We start from the raw sequence: 19271 nt of genomic DNA, 5'->3' as shown, positions 1-19271 counted from the left end.
TTAGGTGAAGATGTCTACTAGGAGTTGGTAATGTGGGACTGGGACTAAGGAAAGAGTCTAGAGACAGATATTTAGATGTGGGCATCCTCTACCCAAGATGGTAATGAAAACAATGGGACTAATGAGGTCACTAAGTGTTTATAGAGAGAGAAAAGTGTTAAGAACAGAACTTTAGGGTATCTATACAGTGGGAGCAGAACAGTGAAAATGATCCAGCAAAAGAAACTAAGCAGGATTAGTCAGAGAATTAGGAGGAGAACCAGGGAAGAGCAATATCATGAAAACCCAGGGGAGAGAAAGTATCTAAGAGGAGAGGGTGATCAGTGGTGTCAAAGTACTGTAGAAAGATCAATGAGGATGAGGACTAAGAAAAGGTAATTTTATTTAGCAATTAAAAGATCAGTGGGGAGGCAGAACCAAAATGTCAAGTAGCAAAACGTACTCCCCTCAACCCCCTAACTCTTCTTCTTTAAACAATCTTTTATTTTCTTCTAATTACATGTAGAAACAGTCTTTTAACATTCATTTTTTAAATTTTGAGTTCCAAATTCATTCTTTCCTTCCTTCCCTTCCCTCCCCCTCATTGAGAAGTCAAGTAATTTGATATATATTATACAGGTACAGTTATGTAAAATATATTTCTATATCAGTCATGTTGTGAAAGAACCCACAGACCCCCCAAAAACACAAAGAAAAATAAGAAAGTTTTTTTGTTTTGTTTTTGTTTTGTTTTGTTTTGTTTTGTTTTGTTTTGTTTTGTTTTGTTAGTAAGGCAATTGGGGTTAAGTGACTTGCCCAGGGTCACACAACTAGTAAGTGTTAAGTGTCTGAGGCCAGATTTGAACTCAGGTCCTCCTGAATCCAGGGCCGGTGCTCTATCCACTGCGCCACCTAGCTGCCCCGGAAAGGTTTATTATTATTATTTTTTTAAAGAATGCTTAGATCTGCACTTAGACTCCATTAGTTCTTTCTCTGGAGATAAATAGCATTTTCATGAGTCCTTTGGGATTGTTAGGTCATCATATTGCTGAGGGTAGCAAAATCATCCACAGTTTATTATCATACAGTATTGTTGTTACTGTGTACAATGTTCTTCTAGTTCTGCTCACTTCACTTTGTATCAGTTCGTATAAGTCTTTCCAGGCCTTTCTGAAATCATTCTGCTTGTCATTTCTTATAGCACAACAATATTCCATTATAGTCATATACCAGCCTCCCCAATTGATAAGCATCCCCTCAGTTTCCAATTCTTTGCCACCACAAAAAGAACTGCTATAAATGTTTTCGTATATATAGGTCCTTTTCCTTTTAAAAAAAAAAATCTCTTGGGGCAGCTAGGTGGCACACTGGCCCTGGAGTCAGGAGGACCCGAGTTCAAATCTGGCCTCAGACACTTAATACTTCCTAGCTGTGTGACCCTGCGCAAGTCACTTAACCCCAGTTTCCTCACCAAAAAAAAAAAATCTCTTTGGGATACAGATTTAGTAGTGGTATTGCTAGATTAAAGGGTATGTACAGTTTTATAGCCCTTTGGGCATAATTCCAAATTGTTCTCCAGAATAGTTGGATCAGTTCACAGCTCCATTAACAATGCACTAATGTCTGGGGGCAGCTAAGTGGATAAAGCACTGGCCTTGGATTCAGGAGGACCCGAGTTCAAATCCAGCCTCAGACACTTGACACTTAACTAGCTGTGTGACCTTGGGCAAGTCACTTAACCCTCATTGCCCTGCAAAAACAAAAACAAAAACAAAACAATGCACTAATGTCCCTCCAACATTTGTCATTTTCCTTTCTGTCATATTAGCCAATCTGATAGGTGTGAGGTCATGCCTCACAATTGTTTTAATTTGCATTTCTCTAATCAATACTAATTTAGAATATTTTTTCCTTTGACTAGAGATAGCTTTGGTTTCTTCATCTGAAAACTGCCTGTTCATATCCTTTGGCCAAATTTATCAATTAGGGAATGACTTGTATTCTTATAAATTAGACTTAGTTCTTTATATATTTGAGAAATGAGGTCTTTTCAGAGAAACTTGCTATAAAAACCAACCCCCCCCCAATTTTCTGCTTTCATTCTAATCTTGGCTACATTAGCTTTATTTATGCAAAACCTTTTTTTATGCAAAACCCTTTTAATTTAATGTAATCAAAATTATCCTTTTAACGTTTTATAATACTCTCTATCTCTTGTTTGGTCCTACTTCCCTTATCCATAGATCTTACAGGTAAAGTATTCCACGCTCCCTTAGTTTGCTTATTATATCAGCCTTTATGTTTAAATCACGTTCCTATTTTGACCTTATCTTGGCATATGGTGTGAGATGGTGGTCTATAACTAGTTTCTGTCAACCTGTTTTCCAGTTTTCCCAGCAGTTTTTATCAAATATTGAGTTTAATATTTCTACTTTTCTGCATTTGGTTGTTATGTTTTTATGACCTAATACATGGTTAGTTTTTGTGTAGGTGCCACATAACACTGAGAAAAAGATACATTTCTTTCTGTTCCATTTAGTTTTTTTCAGAGGGCTATCATAGCTAACTTTTCTAAAATTCTATTCATCTCTTTAACTTCTTTCTTTTTTATTTTTTGTTTAGATTTATCTAGTTCTGAGATGGGAAAGTTGAGGTTCCCCTAGTATAGTTTCACCAACTATTTTCTATTGTAATTCATTTTGCTTTTCTTTAAAGCATTTGGGTAGTGTACCTTTTGGTGCATATATGTTTAGTATGATATAACTTCATGGTACCTTGTCTGTGGTACTTTTTAGCAAAATGTAGTTTCCCTCCTTACCTCTTAATTAGACCTATTTTTGCTTTTGCTTTGTTTGAGATCATGATCGCTACATCTGCTTTTCTTTTAAACTTCAGCTGAAGCATAATCGATTTTGCTCCAGCCCCTTACCTGTGTGTGTGTGTGTGTGTGTGTGTGTGTGTGTGTGTGTGTGTCTGTTTGAAGTGTGTTTCTTGTAAACAACATACTGTAAGATTCTGGTTTTTAATCTACTCTGCTGTTTGCTTTCATTTTATGAATGAGTTCATAACATTCACAGTAGGGATTACTAACAGTATTCCCCTCCATCCCTGTGTCTGTGTGTCTATGTCTGTCTCTCTCTGTCTCTCTGTCTCTCTCTCCTTTTACCCTGTTTCTCCTCAAAAGTGTTTTGCTTTTGACCACTGCCTCCCTAAACCTACCCTCCTTCATCAGCCCCTTTCTCTTATTTCTCTTTCTCCAACTTCCCTGTAGGTTAAGATACATTTCTGTACCCAACTGAGTGTGTATGTTTTTCCCTTTTTGAACCAGTTCTGATGAGAGTAAGGGTCAAGCATTGCTGCCCCACCCCCTTTCCCTCCACTGTAAAAGCTCTTTCATGAGATTTCCATAGTGATCACATCTGCATGACTATTGTACTTTTAAAATTTAAAACACTCATTTGCCCACATTTACTTCCTTATTATTCATTATCTTTTACTGTATGTATGTTAAATCTCTACAACTAGAGTAAATAAATGTTGGATACATAGGAAATAATAAGACTACTACTAGTAGTAACTAAAATTTATGTAGCTTTGTAAAGTTTTACAAAGCCCTTTATACACATTTCATTTAAGCCTTATAACAATTTTGTGAAGTTGGTACTATTTTAATTTTACAGAAGAGGAAACATTCACAAAAGGTCAGTGACTTACCCCTGGTCCCACAACTAGGAGATGTTTAACTAGTCATTGAAGTCTTCTTTTCAAACTGTTGACTTTTTTCTCATGACTCTCCTTCATCGCTCTCATTTCCCCTTCCATTCTTTCCTCCTTTTCTCTACATCTTCTTTCTATTTCTCCTACTTTCTCTTCAGAGTCCCTTTTGAGAGCTTCCATGGCCTGAGACCAGTTCATAGTTTTCTTGGAAGCTTTGGATGTTGGAGCTTTGACCCTGTTATTATCTTCTTCTTCTGAGGTTGTGTTGTGGTCTACCTTTCCCCCAAAGAAGTTTTCAGTGGTCTTCTGCTTTCTCTGCCTGCTTATCCTGGCTTACTATTTCTTGGCTTTTAACTCCTTCTTTAAGTGTGGTGCTGCTTCCAGGGCACACTGTTCAAGCTACAGCATGGCCTGGGGGATGACTGGGCTTCTTCTCAGCCTGCCTGGCCTCGCTTTCATTTGATTTTAAACTCTCCACTGTTGGGGGGGGGGGGGGCGAGGGGGGCTGAGGGGGGGCGCGCTGCTTCTCGGCTACACTCCTGTTCTCAGCTTCAGAGGGTCCCAGGTGTTTTGGGTTGAGGGTGGGGCAGGCTTTAATTTCACCTGGCCTGTTCTCAGGTCCAGAGATAACCTCAGGCCTATTTACTAAGAAACCAACCAGCAAAGCTTTCTGAGGTGTGGTTCTCAGCTTCCAATGAGCTTCCCTGCTCCCCTCCCCCATCTGGGTCTCCCGCCGCTCATGATTTCTTCCTGGTTGCCCGCTGGGGTGGTCCAGTGGAATCCTTCCTCCCAATCCACTGGTACCCCTGCACTTACCCCCCCACCCCACCCAGGCCAGCCGTTCAGTCTGACCGCGCGCTCTGTTCCAGAAGACTGAAGTCTTCTTGACACTGGTTTCAGTTCAGTAAATATTTTTGGTTGATTGATTGATGAAAGAAATTTAAAGGACAGTGGTAAAAGGTGATACTTTACTGTAATGCCTATAGCCTAAGTGAACCAGAAAGATGTATGAAGAATTTACCACCATATATCAGAATCTATTTAATCCCTTGTTTCATTCTTCCTGTTCTTACTGTCTTCTTGCTTATCTAAATTTGACTGAATTTCTTTTATTGTTTCCTTTTCTTGTCTTCTTATCCCCTTAAATGGCCATAATATGACAACTATTTTGTTTTTTAATCACTTGTTATAATTATAAAAGTAGGTTTTTGTGGTTTTTGTTTTTAATTTTAAAAGTAGATGAATATATATGTGTCTGTTTTATGTGTATATACACATATACACTGTAAGGGCCAAAATTCTAGCTATACTATCTAAAATCTAATGAGTAGTCGCCAATAAATTATAAGCTTTAGCAAGAGTATTTAAGTATTTATTAAAGAGCATTAGGATCTAATGATCAGAGAGAAAGGTAAAAATCTAACTATTTCTAAGAGACCCCATCATCTGACCCACCATGGCGAGGTCAGGAACAAAAAGGACCCAACGCCTCCTGTGAAACTGGGCACATCCCCTCCACACATACACATATAGTTCCAAGCTAATTGGCTGGTAGCTTTGATTGATAGCACCCACAAGCAAACGTCACTTTCTGATGCCAAGGACCTGACCACGTGGCTTGCCCTCAGACGCCTTCTCCTCATGGCGGAGCTTTCCTACAGTAACTCTCCAGCAGGTGGCGTCATTCCAATCGTTACAACACACATATACACACCAGAATATTTATAGGTGTACTTTTGATGGTTAGAAAAAAAAACTGGGAATAAAGTGGGTGCCCATAGCTTGAAGAATGGCTGAATAAATTTTGGTATTTGAATGCAATGAAATATTGTATTATGGGAAATGTGAATATGACAAATGCAGAGGCCTTGTGTACAGATCCATGATTGCTACTTTCTGTGATCTACTTAACCTCTGGGACCTCAAGATGACCTCAGAGATCTCTTCAGCATTAAATTTATGATTCCCCAAAAAAAGCAATAACTAAGTAGATTTTTATTTTTATGTGATATTTAATTTTTGTCCCCTGTTGATCAGTAGAAAGAGAATGCAATAGAAAATAGGTTCCTAATTTAGGAGTTTGTAGCAGGTTTTACAAAGGAAGAAATGATGTTCAAGGGAAGAGTAAGTATTTACCTGCACTCATAGAGGGAATTTCCTCAGTTAGAAGTTCCCTATACCAATGAATCACAGACCAATTCCTATATATGATATGATCCCTGGAAATAGCCATAAGCAATAGGTTACAATGATGATGGTTTAAGCTGTTCCAGCTTATATTTATACTATTGTTATGATGTCATTTAATTATGCAGAGTAACATTCCACATAACACCTTTTATAAGCACACATAAAGTATAAATTATACATCATTTCTCTGCTTTTACAAAGCAAAGGATGACAGTATTTTAAATTGTTAGGTGAAACCAGAGTTTTTGGAGGCAAGGGAAATGCTCAAGTCTGTTTTTACAAAATAGAAATTAATATCATCATTCTATATATAATCTCTTCACCCAAATACTGACGCCTGTTTCTGTCAACAAGCGTCTTTGTTTTGATAGCCAAGAAAAATTTTAGCTCTGTGTAGACAACAGAATGCATTTTGTAAATGGCTAAATCCAATTTCTGGAATACCTTCTTTTGGAATGCGTCTTAGAAATTTTATTTACTTTACTTCATATTTTTCAAAAGCTTTTCATCTCTAATTCATATTCTACTTTGAAGTTTTTTATGATCTCAGTAAAGCTTTTTGGGATCCCCCAAACAAAGAGTGACTAATCTTTCCTTTTCTGATAACTGGATATATTAGGAATGTGAAGTAGAATGTAGCAGCTCTAATAACCAAGCCCTCATTGGGCCTGTTTTTCATGGTCCTTTTACAAACTTCATAGAATCATATGAGATCATCAGTTCCACCATTCACATCTATTCCCTTTTTACAAATAAGGAAACAAACTTAAAGACTGATCGGGATCTTGGAATTTTTATATATATGAGAAAAGGTTGGGAAGGGTAGAGTGAAGGGATAATATTGTGTTTCTGTACTGTTGCTGAGCACGTTTGGGAAAGGGGCTGAGGGTACATGGTGGCAATGTGGGAAGATATAAGCTCTTGGACATTTTGAAGTTTCTCTACAATTAAAGAACTAGCTGTTGCTGAGGAAGTTGCCAGGGAGTTGGCAACTGGGTGGAAGAAACATGGTCTTGGACAAGGCCAGCATAACCATAGGCGGGGCTAGGCATATAAGGGCCTATGAGGAGGAGTAAAATGCCCTTACAAGATCTATAAGGGCTAAACCTGATGGATGATAACTCTATAAGCCATAAATAACACTTTTATCATTTCCATTTTTACTTCCTAATTCTCCCCATTAGCTTTTCTCATGCCAGGACTATTGCAGTAGTTTGCTGATTGGTCTTCTTGCCTCAAGTCTCTTCCCACTCCAACCCATCCTCCATTCAGGTACCAAAGGGGTCCTCCTAAAATTCAAGTCTACTCATATCACTACCCTCCTACTCAGTAAATTTAAGTTATTCCTTATTTTTCCTTCTTTCATTATGAGTTCCACTGTTCATTTATCTGATTGGAGCCCATGAACATAGTTTCTATACTGATTTAGACTATTCTAAATTATATTTCTCTAAGAGGAGAACAAAGTAAATAAATCTCAGAAAAAGTCACTGTAAAAGAATGCTATTTAAATTAAGGGGATGGAGGGGAAAAGAAGAGTTGGAACCATATTTTTAAACAGATGGGGAGACATAAGGATTAAAAAAGAAAAAGGTGTGGTGGAGGGAAGACAATTAGGAAGAAACTTGTCAAGAAAAAAGACCTAATGGTTTTACTGGACTGCATGCTTATTTGAATCAACAATGTGAGACACCAGTCCAAAAAAAAAGCCATTTTAGTTTGTATTAAGAGAAGTATTGTGTTTAGAATTGGGGGAATTATAGAAATGTTTTACTCTATACTGGTCAGACCATATTTTAGTGTTTATGTTTGATTCTGGGTGTCACACTTTAGGAAGATCAAGCTCTACTGTAGTAGTGTCAGTTTCAAATAGAAATGATGTCTACTGAAATAAACATAAGAATTCCTCTGGGCTACATATTAACTTAGAAAAACACATATTAATATTATCAGTAGTCTTATTGTATTTTTTATTTTGTTAAATATTTCCCAGTTACATTTTAATCTGGTTTGGGCCACACTTGATTGTTTTGAGGGCCACAGTTTAACATCCCTGCTCTATGGTATGTTAGAAATATGGAAACCAGGATGGTAAGGGAATCAGAAGCCATGCTGTATGAAAGTTCACTAAAAAAAAGTTAGTTTGGAGACGGGAAGATTCAAGTGGTTACATAATCATTGTTTTTAAATGTTTGAAGGGATATGATTTGGAAGAAGGGTTAAATTTGCTTCACTGGGCTAAAATGGAGAACAAGAATCAATGACTGGAAGTTGAAGAGACAAATTTTAGCTCTATATAAGGAAAAATTTCTTAATAGTTAAAGATGTCCAAAAATGGGAATAGGTTGTTTTAGAACTAGTTTCCTGTCACTAGAGCACGTCACACAGTGGCTGGATAATGGGTTATTGAGAATGTTATAAAGAGGATTTTTGTTCAAGTATTGGTTGGATTAGTTAGGTTACCTTTGAGATCTTTTCCTGCTGTTAGTTTCAGTTGAATTATGAGGTTGAAAGTCAGACGGTAGGCAATTTAGAAGAAAGGGAGAGGAGAAGTAGAGGCACCAAGTTTAGATGACTTTTTCAAAGAATTTAGCTGAGAAGGGAAGAAGAGCTATATACCCCTAGTTAACAGAGATGGTACAATCAAGCGAGGCTCTTTTAAGAATTATTGGAAGGGGCAGCTAGGTGGCGCAGTGGATAGAGCACCGGCCCTGGAGTCAGGAGTACCTGAGTTCAAATCCGACCTCAGACACTTAACACTTACTAGCTGTGTGACCCTGGGCAAGTCACTTAACCCCCATTGCCTCACAAAAACCAAAACAAAACCAAAGAATTGTTGGAAACTTTTGGTATGTTTACAAGCCAGTAGAAAGGGAGAGATGGAAGTTGAGGGTACAAGTGGAGGTAGCAGGATGGAATGAAGACAGTTTATGAGAGAAGATTGGAGGAAATGGGAACAAGGGTTATCGCAAAAAAAAAAAAAATTATAACCACTAACATGTTTTAGATACTACAGAAAAAAACTCTACATTGTAAAATGTATGCATAGAAGTGTTATGCAACAGTGTTGACTGGGTCCACTACAAATTTGTTTGTTATGTCATCTAAACTAGGCACTCACTACTATAACAAAGCAGTCCTCATATTTTTCCTTGATTGTTCCTCTAGCAGCAATTTCTCACATATCAGATATCCCAAACTGTTTTTTTCTCTTTTCAAACTCCCACACCATCTCTTTCCAAACTGCTCAGCAGAAGTTCTCATCCCATACTTTACTGTAAAAGTATAAAGGCCATTCACTTTGTTCTTTCTTTTGTTTCTTTGGTAAGATATGCTACTGCAGATTCAGTTTTTCTATTCTGGCATTGTTTTTGCTGTGCAGGCCATAGATTCTGCTCTCATAATACCCATTTCTCTTTGAAGCCACTTAGGAACATGGGATGAGCATGTTATAGTTTCATATTCTTCTCAAATTCAAGGTCCTCTGTCTCATCAAATGATGGATCATTTCCCTTCATTTTGTAATGTTTATGCATAGGTGCTTGAATTAGTTTACTAGATGTGCACAGCCCCTCAAACACATTGTGCTGTCTCATTCCGGCTACTCTGGTTATTCCTCAGTGATCTGGCTCACCAGTTCATTGCTCTGCCATATGGGTGCTGCTGAAGCCTTGGAATTTGGGTCTCCAAAGCAGGAGTTTTAGTTGAAGATCATACATATGTCCTGTCCATTTCCTTGAGTTTATCTGATGTCCTGCATAGATGTTTTGTAGCACAAAATTCTGCTGTTTTGGCAGTGGCCCTAGGAGGATTCTGAAACGTACAGGTCTATATCTCCATGGTATTGGAGAGAGGAAGGGAGGACCACTGTATGGGGTCCCTCCCGGTGTTGGGTCATTGGGTTGGCTATTGTAGTGTTGCTGCTGGTAACCTGGTACACAGTGGGAAAGAATTGCCGAGTGCGCTCAGGGTAGATGTGAGTTCATTTTGTGTTAATTTTTTTTTTGGATTCTGGGTGTCCTAGATTATGGAGACAGCTGAAGTTGTCTAATCTTTTATGCATAATTTATGTTTTGGAGAGGTTTAAGTGGTCTTGGGGATCAAAGAAAATGTCTAGTCCTCCATCTTGTCATGTACCTTACTCCAGCTTAGCCATTCACTTTGGTTTCCTCTTCTCATCTTCTCTCTCTTTCTTTCGCCTTTTACTCCGATCTTTGATGAAGAGGTAATCCTTCCCATCAAAGACAAACTCCTTTCATATCCTTGATTCGCCCCACCCTTCCATTTCCCACTTTCCAGTTTTGCAGAGAAACTAGAGTTTGTTACCTCCCTTGAAAGAACTTTTCTGCCATTCTTATATCATCTGTGCAAGCATTTTGTTTCTTCTTTAAGGTAATTTGTGTTGTTGAGATTTTAAGACTATATAGGCTTCCAGATTACAGTAAACCCTTTTATCTTTTTGTTCAATGTTAAGGGGTGGCTTGAGGTGTCCTCACTCAATCTTTTGGACCTTCTTTTAATCCCATAGCTTATTACTCCACTCAGATTGTCTAGCTACAGTGGCTCCCCACTTGTCTGTGAGTGGTAGATGCCACTGCCCTTCTAGTTGAAAAGGCATGTGATTGGGTTTTTGGAGCCCTACACATAATGTAGTGCCCCCATGAGGATGAGGCTTTTTTGGTGAGACATTGCACTCAAGCCTTTTCTGATTTACTAGATATAAAGTGACTTTATTGGGAATTGTTTTATACCTTGTCAAATACTGTGGAAGAATAACAGATAATAGCTCTTTTTTGTTACAATTGATCTATTAGTTGAATTAATGGCCTAAAGTTTTCCTTAAGATTTTCCAAATTTCAGTTTAAGTAGTTTTCAAAAACAATTTGAAATATTAATGCTGTTTTTGTTGCCTGATTTGTTATTAGGCATAGTTTCTGGAGTTTTCGTTAAAAGTGAGTGAAAATTGATTTCATGTCTTTATTTGTCTACTCTGAGTTTAGAGGTGAAGTTGTTTTTGTGCATTGCTTGGCAGTACATTGTTGTATCAAATGAAGCTGGACATACTATTGACAAAAAGCAGTGCAAAGTCCTTGTTTATAACTGGTGAGGTCAGTTTCCAGTTTCATTGTGATAATAGTACTGGCACATAATGAAAGTATTGACTTCCTTGGTCCATTTCTCATATATCTGTGATTTGCCCATTTTAGTGGTCAGCACCATCTGCACCAAAACATTTCCAGTATGTAAAATATTGGTATTTCTCAATTATTCTGTTTGGTTTGGGGGTTTTCTGGGGGTGGTACCACAACATGAAGGAGCAATACTCTCTGCACTATTATTTTTGGCAAACTGATAATCTCAATGATTTTGAGTAGGATTAGCCTGCTTTCCTCTGCCACTTCATCCATTTCTTTGACTTTTAAAAATAGTTGAATTGGGGGCAGCTAGGTGGCGCAGTAGATAAAGCACCGGCCCTGGATTCAGGAGAGCCTGAGTTCAAATCCGGCTTCAGACACTTAATACTTACTCGCTGTGTGATCCTGGGCAAGTTACTTAACCCCAATTGCCTCACTTAAAAAAAAAAATAATAGTTGAATTGTACTGGCCCAGGGTATTATCCTATTTAGTGGTATTTTCTGAGCCCAGTTTTGTAATGTTTCATAGTTCTTGCCAGGCCTTCACAGCTTTTGTAACAGTCTCACTACATGTGAATTCCCTGCTTACATTCTTCTATTTTTCTGTTGCTCCCTCCCTTCTTTCATGAAATGAATGATGTGTTGGACTTTGCAGGGGGTTGATGATAATGATGATGATGATCCATAATAGGTTCTATCTGTCTTTTGAGAGAGTAACTTGTCTTCTGCTGTAGAAACATGAGGACCCCTTTTTAACTTCAAAAATTTTGGTAGATGTTATCTGTGAAAATAGAAAAGATGGAGAAAGCACTAAGATTAAGGAGGATTGGGGGAGGCTTCTTGCAGAATGTAGGACTTTAGCTAACCCTCGAAAGAAGCCAAGAGACCTGGGGGGCAGAGCCAAGATGGAGGAAAGACATTAAGTGCACAGAGCTCCTGACACAATTACCCCAAAACAGCAATAAAACAACTTCTGGAGCAGCAAAAGCCACAAAAAGATGGGCTGAGATTATTTTTCCAACCAAAGACAGATTAGAGGGGCTGTGTGGGGCTGTGAGTAGAGTCCAACCCCGTGATCATGCCAACACAGATTGAACAAATGGAAGCTAGTGACTTTATATGAAACCAAGACATAGTAAAGCAAATCTAAATGAATAAAACAGTAGAGGGAAATATGAAATATCTCCTTGGAAAAACAGCTGACCTGGAAAATAGATCCAGGAGAGATAATTTGAAAATCACTGGACTACCTGAAAACCATGATCAAAATAAGAGTTTAGACATCATCTTCCAAGAAATTATAAGGGAAAATTGCCCTAGTATTCTGGAAGAAGAAGGTAAAATAGAAATTGAAAGAATTGACTGATCACCCCCAAAAAGAGATCCCAAAAGGAAAACTTCCAGGAACATTATAGCCAAATTCTAGAGCTCCCAGGTCAAGGAGAAAATATTGCAAGCAGCTAGAAAAAAGGAATTCAAATACTGTGGAACTCTAATAAGGATAAAACAAGCTCTAGCAGCATCTATATTAAAGGACCGGAGGGCATGGAATATGATAATCCAGAGATCAAAGGAACTGGGATTACAGCCAAGACACATGTACCCAGCACAACTGTGTATAATCTTTCAGAGGAAAAAATGGGACTTCAATGAAAAAGAGGACTTTGTGATGAAAAGACCTGAACTGAATAGAAAATTTGACTTTCATATACAAGACCCCAGAGAAGTATAAAAAGGTAAACAGGAAAAAGAAATCATGAGGGATATTAAAAGGTTAAACTGTTTACATTCCTACATGGGAAGATAATACTTTAAACTCATAAGAACTTTCTCAGTATTAGGGTAGCTGAAAGGAATATACTTAGACAGAGGGCACAGGTGTGAATTGAATATGAATGGATGATATCTGTAAAGCATTTATTTTTTGTTTATCCTTGTTCTTTGTGGGGCAGGCAGGATGGGGTGTCTTATGTCTGGGGCCACATTTGGACTCGAGGCCTCCTGGGTCCAGGGCTGGTGCTTTGTCCACTGTGACACCTAGCTAACCCATGATGACATCTTTAAAATAGGGTTGAGGGGTAGGAGGAATGCACTGGGGGAGGGGGAAAGGGAGAAGTGGACTGGGGAGAGGTAGTTCACATGAAGGAAAAAAGAAAAAAGCTTATGGAGGGGAGGGGAAGAGGGGGAAGGAGTGGGGGAGTGAGTGAACCTTACTATCATCAGAATTGGCTCAAAGAGGGAAGAACATACATCCTCAAGTGGGAATAGTAGTATATTTTGCCCTGAGGGAAAGTGGAAGAGGAAGGAGATAAAGGGGCAGGGGAGAAGAGGTGGAGGAAGGGCGGGAAGATTGGAGGAGGGAGCAGTAAAAAGCAAAACACTTTCAAGGAAGGTAAAGATGTTCTGCATAACTGCACATATGTATAACTTATACTGAATTGCTTGATTTCATAGGGAGGGAAGGAGGAAGAAAAATTTAGAACACAGAATTATCTCAAAGACCTTAACCTCATCACAGTGGGCTCAAGGAGGGAATAACATACACACCCAATTGGGAGGAGTAATCTATTTAACCCTACAGGAAAGTAGGAGGGGAAGAGGATAAGGAAGGAAGGGTGAAAGAAAGGAGGCAATCAGAAGCAAAACACTTTTAAGGAGGAATAGGGTAAAAGAAGATATAAAATAGAGTAAATATCATGGGAAGGGAATAGGATGGAGAGAAATAGTTATGATGATTGACTATAATGGCAAAACAAATAGTACCTACTTTACTGTAAAGAAAATTCTTTGTCAAGTTTAAGGTACTATATAAAAGTTATAATGAACGGGATGCTATCAGAAAAACCTGGAAAGACCTACATGAAGTGAAGCAGAGTGAAATGAGATGATCTGCTGGGAAGCACGTGGTTATTCTCAGTAAGGCAATGATCCAATATAACTCTGAAGGACTTATGAAAATTGCATTCCATCTACAGAAGAACTGATGATATCTGAAAACATATTGAAACACATTTTTTGACAATTCCTTAATCTGAAGTTTTGTTTTTATCTGTTTTCTCTCACAATCTAGCTAATGTGGAGATGTTTTCCATGACTATTCATGTATAACTTATATTGAATTGCTTGAGTTCTTGAGGTGGGAAGGGAGGGAGGAAGAGATGTTGGAACACAAAGTTTTAAAAAACTGATGTCAAAATTTGTTTTTACATGTAATTTGAAAAAGAAAATTCTAAATAGAGAAAAAAAGAAAATAGAAAAGCTGGACTTGTAACTAGTAGGATAGTCATATCAGTGACAGAAATAAGAGTAGTAAAGAGAACTCTGCTTGTCCTTCATCCTTATGGCTCACATTCTTAATTGCTGATTTCGAAAGATCACTGCATTTAGAATCAGATCTAGCTTTTTTATTATTACCTATGGGATCTTGAGCAAGTTATTTGACCTGTTTCCTCATCTGTCCAATGAGTGGATTAGACCTCTGATGGCCCTTCCAATGCTGTGTTATCCTCTGACCAAAGAGAGGATAGGATCTCTCTTGACCATTAAGAGGTAGAAATATTATGTGGCAACAAATAGGTTTGAACCTGACCGTTCCAGAGAAACTGGAAGAAGAAGAGAAGAGAATGTTTTCTTTTCTCTTTATGTAGAAGGGCATGTTGGGTATGCCATACTGAGGAGACAATGAGATTTGAAATTCATACATCTTATAGATACAGTGTGATAGCATAGTTATTTGAATGCTGTGTCACCTAAGTGTGTAAAACTTTTCCAAATAAATAGCATCTGTAGAATGTTAATGCATGACTTCTGTGTTCATAAGTGTTTGCTCTTAGAACTATTGGACGTTTTTCTTAATAAGTCATCTTGGCATTATATCAACAACATAATTTGCTTTTCTAAGAAACTAGATGAATACTTCCTGTATTTGAATTATTCACAGATCAACAACACAGTGAGAAGAGGAGAAGAAACAGAAGGCACTCTTGGATCATTTCTCCATTTCTTTGGGAAGGCTCTAGCCTTAGACACAATCCATGGACATATTACTGTTGGCCCACATTTGAAACAATGTGTTCGAGATACTTCATGTGAATACCGAGCCACTCTTCAAAGGACTTCAATTTCTCAGTATATCACTGGTTCCCTATTAGAGGCAACTACATCTTTGGGTGCGAGAAGTGGCCTTTTAAATACTTTTGGAGGATCGGTAGGAAGAACAATGTTGAAAGGTAATGTTTGAAATTTTGTTTTTAATTTGAAAATTTTTATTATAAAAATGTTTATAAGTCTCCTGTTGATTGATGCTAGACAGTATTGTTGATTTGATAGAAGTTTGTCAAAGTAGTTAGTTTTGGAAACTATAATAAAAAGTGTTTAATTAATATTCTTTGAAGTATAATTTCCTCGTGAAGAAAGGTATTTAAAAATTGTGGTAAAAATTGAAGAAGCTATCCTCAGTTTAAAAAAAAAAAAACGATGACATGCAAAACATCAAATTTTGAGGGAAATTATAAAGTAGTCCTGTCGTCATGAAATCAGACTGGGGACCACTCACTGATTGGGGTACTGCTAACCTTCCCTTTAGGAAGCAGAAAGATTATGGAACCCAAGTGTGAATTCCCCACTCTGTGCCCAGGCCTGTGCGTTTCCCCTCCTAGACCCTCAGCCTCCTCATCTGTGAAATGGGGACATTAGACCTAGATGCCCTCCAAGGTCCTTTCTAGCTCTAGGTCCAAGTATGTTATGTTTGTGACCCTATGTGGAATATAACACTAATATTGCATCTATCGACCCATATTTTCCATTTTAAAATACAGGTTTTTTTACTTAAAAATGAAAACAGTGGAAAGACAACATTCCCTGCCTGTCTAATTCCCTTGAATCAGACTAGATGAAATATAGGAGAAGATGAGAGAATTCCCAGTATGTTACAGTGCTTCTCTCACAGCCCATTTGGATGATTTCCATGGCAGGAAGGTTTGAAGTGGGCTTTTATAATACTTAGACATTTTCCTTGGGAATGCAATAGAAAAACATTTATTAAGTTCTTATAAGGTGCTAAGTTCTGTGTTAAGCACTGTTGATAGAAAAAGAAAAGCTACAGTCCCTGTTCTCAAGGAGTTCACATTCTAATTAGAAATAACACAGGGGCAGCTAGGTGGTGCAGTGGATAAAGCACCAGCCCTGGATTCAGGAAGACCTGAGTTCAAATCCGGCCTCAGACACTTGACACTTACTAGCTATGTGACCCTGAGCAAGTCACTTAACCCTCATTGCCCCGCCCAAAAAAGAAAGAAAGAAAGAAAGAAATAACAAAGATAGATGAGAAAGGCTGAGTAGTCCTTAGAATACAATATCAGGTCAAATGGCAATATTTAGGAGTACAAAGGGCAAAGTGGTCAGGAGAATGGTAAATTCCAGGGGATCTTGGGAAGCAGTGGTAGGGCAGATTGCCCCAATCTTTGTTGGGAAAAGAGTAATATACCCTCAGTTGGATCTGAGCTCTGGGTTATTTTAGGCAGGGATTGGAGGTGGGGGTGGTGTCCAATGTCTAGTGGGATTTGGAGAACTTGGAGGGGGAATAGAAGGTGCAAAAACTTTTCTTGTCCCATTCATTCTATTTTTGAAGCCTTGGGTAGGCAGGCAGTAAAGGATAATGGAATTCTACTTTTTTTTTTTTTTTTTAGGGCAGTTGGGGTTAATTGACTTGCCCAGGGTCACACAGCTAGTAAGTGCCAAGTGTCTGAGGCTGGATTTGAACTCAGGTCCTTCTGAATCCAGGGCCGGTATTCTATCCACTGCACCACCTAGCTGCCTCCCAACATTTATTTTTATAAGATTTGGAGTTCCAAATTTTTCTTCCTCCTTTCCCTCCCCAAGACAGAAAGCAATCCGATCTAGGTTATATATGTACAATCCCATTAAACATATTTCTGCATTAGTCTTCTTGTGAAAGAGAAATCAGAACAAAAGGGAAAAAACTCAAAAAAGTAGGAATGGTATGGTTCAATCTGAATTCAGAATCCACAGTTCTTTTTTCTGGATGTGGAGAACATTTTCCATCGTGAGTCATTTGGAATTGTCCTATATCATTGTATTGCTGAGAAGAGCTAAGCCTATCACAGTTGATCACATAATATTGCTGTTACTGTGTACAAAGTTCTCCTGGTTCTATTCACTTCACTCAGCATCAGTCCACTTAAGCCTTTCCAGGTTTTTCTGAAATCTGCCTGCTCATCATTTCATACAGCACAATAGTATTCTATTACATTCATATACCACAACTTGTTCAGCCATTCCCCAATTTCTGGGCATCCCCCCCCCATTTTCCAGTTCTTTGCCACCACAAAGAGAGCTGCTATAAATATTTTTGTACATGTGGATCCTTTTCTCTTTTCTATGATCTCTTTGGGATACAGACCTAGTAGTGGTATTACTGGGTCAAAGGGCCCTTAGCCCTTTGGGCATAGTTCCAAATTGCTCTCCAGAATGGTTGGATCAGTTCGCAACTCCACCAACAATGCATTAGTGTTCCAGTCTTTCCATATCTTCTCCAACATTTATTATTTTCCTTTTTTGTCCTATTAGCCAATCTGATAGGTGTGAGGTGGTACCTCAGAGTTGTTTTAATTTGCATTTCTCTAATCAGTAGTGATTTAGAATATTTTTTCATATGGTAATAGATAGCTTTGATTTCTTCATCTGAAAACTGCCTGTTTATATCCTTTGACCATTTCTCAATTGGGGAATAACTTGCATTCTTATAAATTTGATTTAGTTCCATAAATATTTTAGAAATGAGGCCTTTATCAGAAACACTGACTGTAAAAAATTGTTTCCCAGCTTTCTGCCTCCCTTCTAATTTTGGCTGCACTGCTTCTATTTGTACAAACCCTTTTTAATTTAATGTAATGAAAATCATCCATTTTGCATTTCATAATATTCTCTATCTCTTGTTTGGTCATAAATTCTTCTCCTCTCCATAGATATGAAAGGTAAATTATTCCTTCCTCTCCTAATTTACTTACGGTATCACCCTTTATGTCTAAATCACATACCCATTTCGACCTTATTTTGGTATAGGGCATAAGATGCCCTATGACTAGTTTCTGCCATACTATCTTCCAGTTTTCCCAGAAGTTTTTGTCAAATACTGAGTTCCTATCCCAGAAGCTGGTATCTTTGGGTTTATCAAACAATAGATTACCATAGTCATTTACTACTGCATCTCCTGTGCCTAATCTATTCCATTGATACACCACTCTATTTCTTAGCCAGTACCAAATGGTTTTGATGATTGCTACTTTATAGTATAGCTTCAGATTTGGTATGGCTGGCCCACCTTCCTGTGCATTTTTTTTCCCATTAGTTCCCTTGATGCTCTTGACCTTTTGTTCTTCCAGATGAATTTTGTTATTATGCTTATAAATGTTTAAGAGGTGATGACCCAAGGGGAAGCAAGAAATCAAAGTGAGTTTACTTAGAGATTGATGGCAGGAAGCCACATCATGGATAAAAAGTTTCTATCCAGGCATCCCAGGAGCAAAAATGAACAGTAAGCAAAAAGGAAGAGAAAGGAAAAAAAAATAAACATTTATATAGTACCTACTGTGTGCCAGGCATTGCTAAGTGCTCATATAAATATTATCTCATTTGATCCTCACAGTAGTTTAGAAGGCCCAGTACTCTATCCACTGTGCCACAATGTACCTTTAAAAAAAAAAAATATGATTATTGAATATGGACCAATTAGCCTGCTAGTAAGGCTAAGATATGTAATAATATATGGTAAACTTTATATAGTAAAACTAGGAAAAAGAGTAAGTTTGATCAATAAAAGACAGTATTAGTAAGGGGCCTTTCCTGATCCCTTTTAAAAAATTTTAAAAATAGTATTTTATTTTATTTTTCTCCAATTACATGTAAAGATAGTTTTCAACATTCATTTTTGTAAGATTTTGAGTTCCAAATTTTTCTCCCACCCTCCCTTTCCTCCCTCATCCCCAAGACGGCAAGCAATTTGGTATAGGTTATGCAGTACTATTATGTTAAACATATGTTCACATTAGTTATGTTGTGAGAAAAGAATCAAAACAAAAGGGAAACACCACAAGAAAGAAGAAACAACAACAGCAACAAAAAGTGAAAATAGTATGCTTTGATCTGCATTCAGATTCCATAGTTCTTTTTCTGAATGTGGAGAGCATTTTCCATCAGGAATCTTTTGAAATTGTCTTTGATCATTGGCTT

General features: G+C 37.8%; 1 protein-coding gene across 1 annotated transcript in view; it reads left to right on the top strand.

The window, feature by feature from the left end:
- Positions 1-19271, top strand: part of PLCE1 (phospholipase C epsilon 1) — a 336517-nt gene that overhangs the window by 110579 nt on the left and 206667 nt on the right. The window contains exon 3 of the mRNA XM_043983896.1: positions 14962-15250. Within this exon, the coding sequence (XP_043839831.1) occupies positions 14962-15250 (289 nt within the window). The remainder of the gene's footprint in view (positions 1-14961; positions 15251-19271) is intronic.

This window comes from Dromiciops gliroides, chromosome 2 (assembly GCF_019393635.1).
Source record: "Dromiciops gliroides isolate mDroGli1 chromosome 2, mDroGli1.pri, whole genome shotgun sequence".
Lineage (NCBI taxonomy): Eukaryota > Metazoa > Chordata > Mammalia > Microbiotheria > Microbiotheriidae > Dromiciops > Dromiciops gliroides.
Note: the sequence above shows the minus strand (reverse complement) of the source record. Positions and strands in the feature narration are given on the sequence as shown.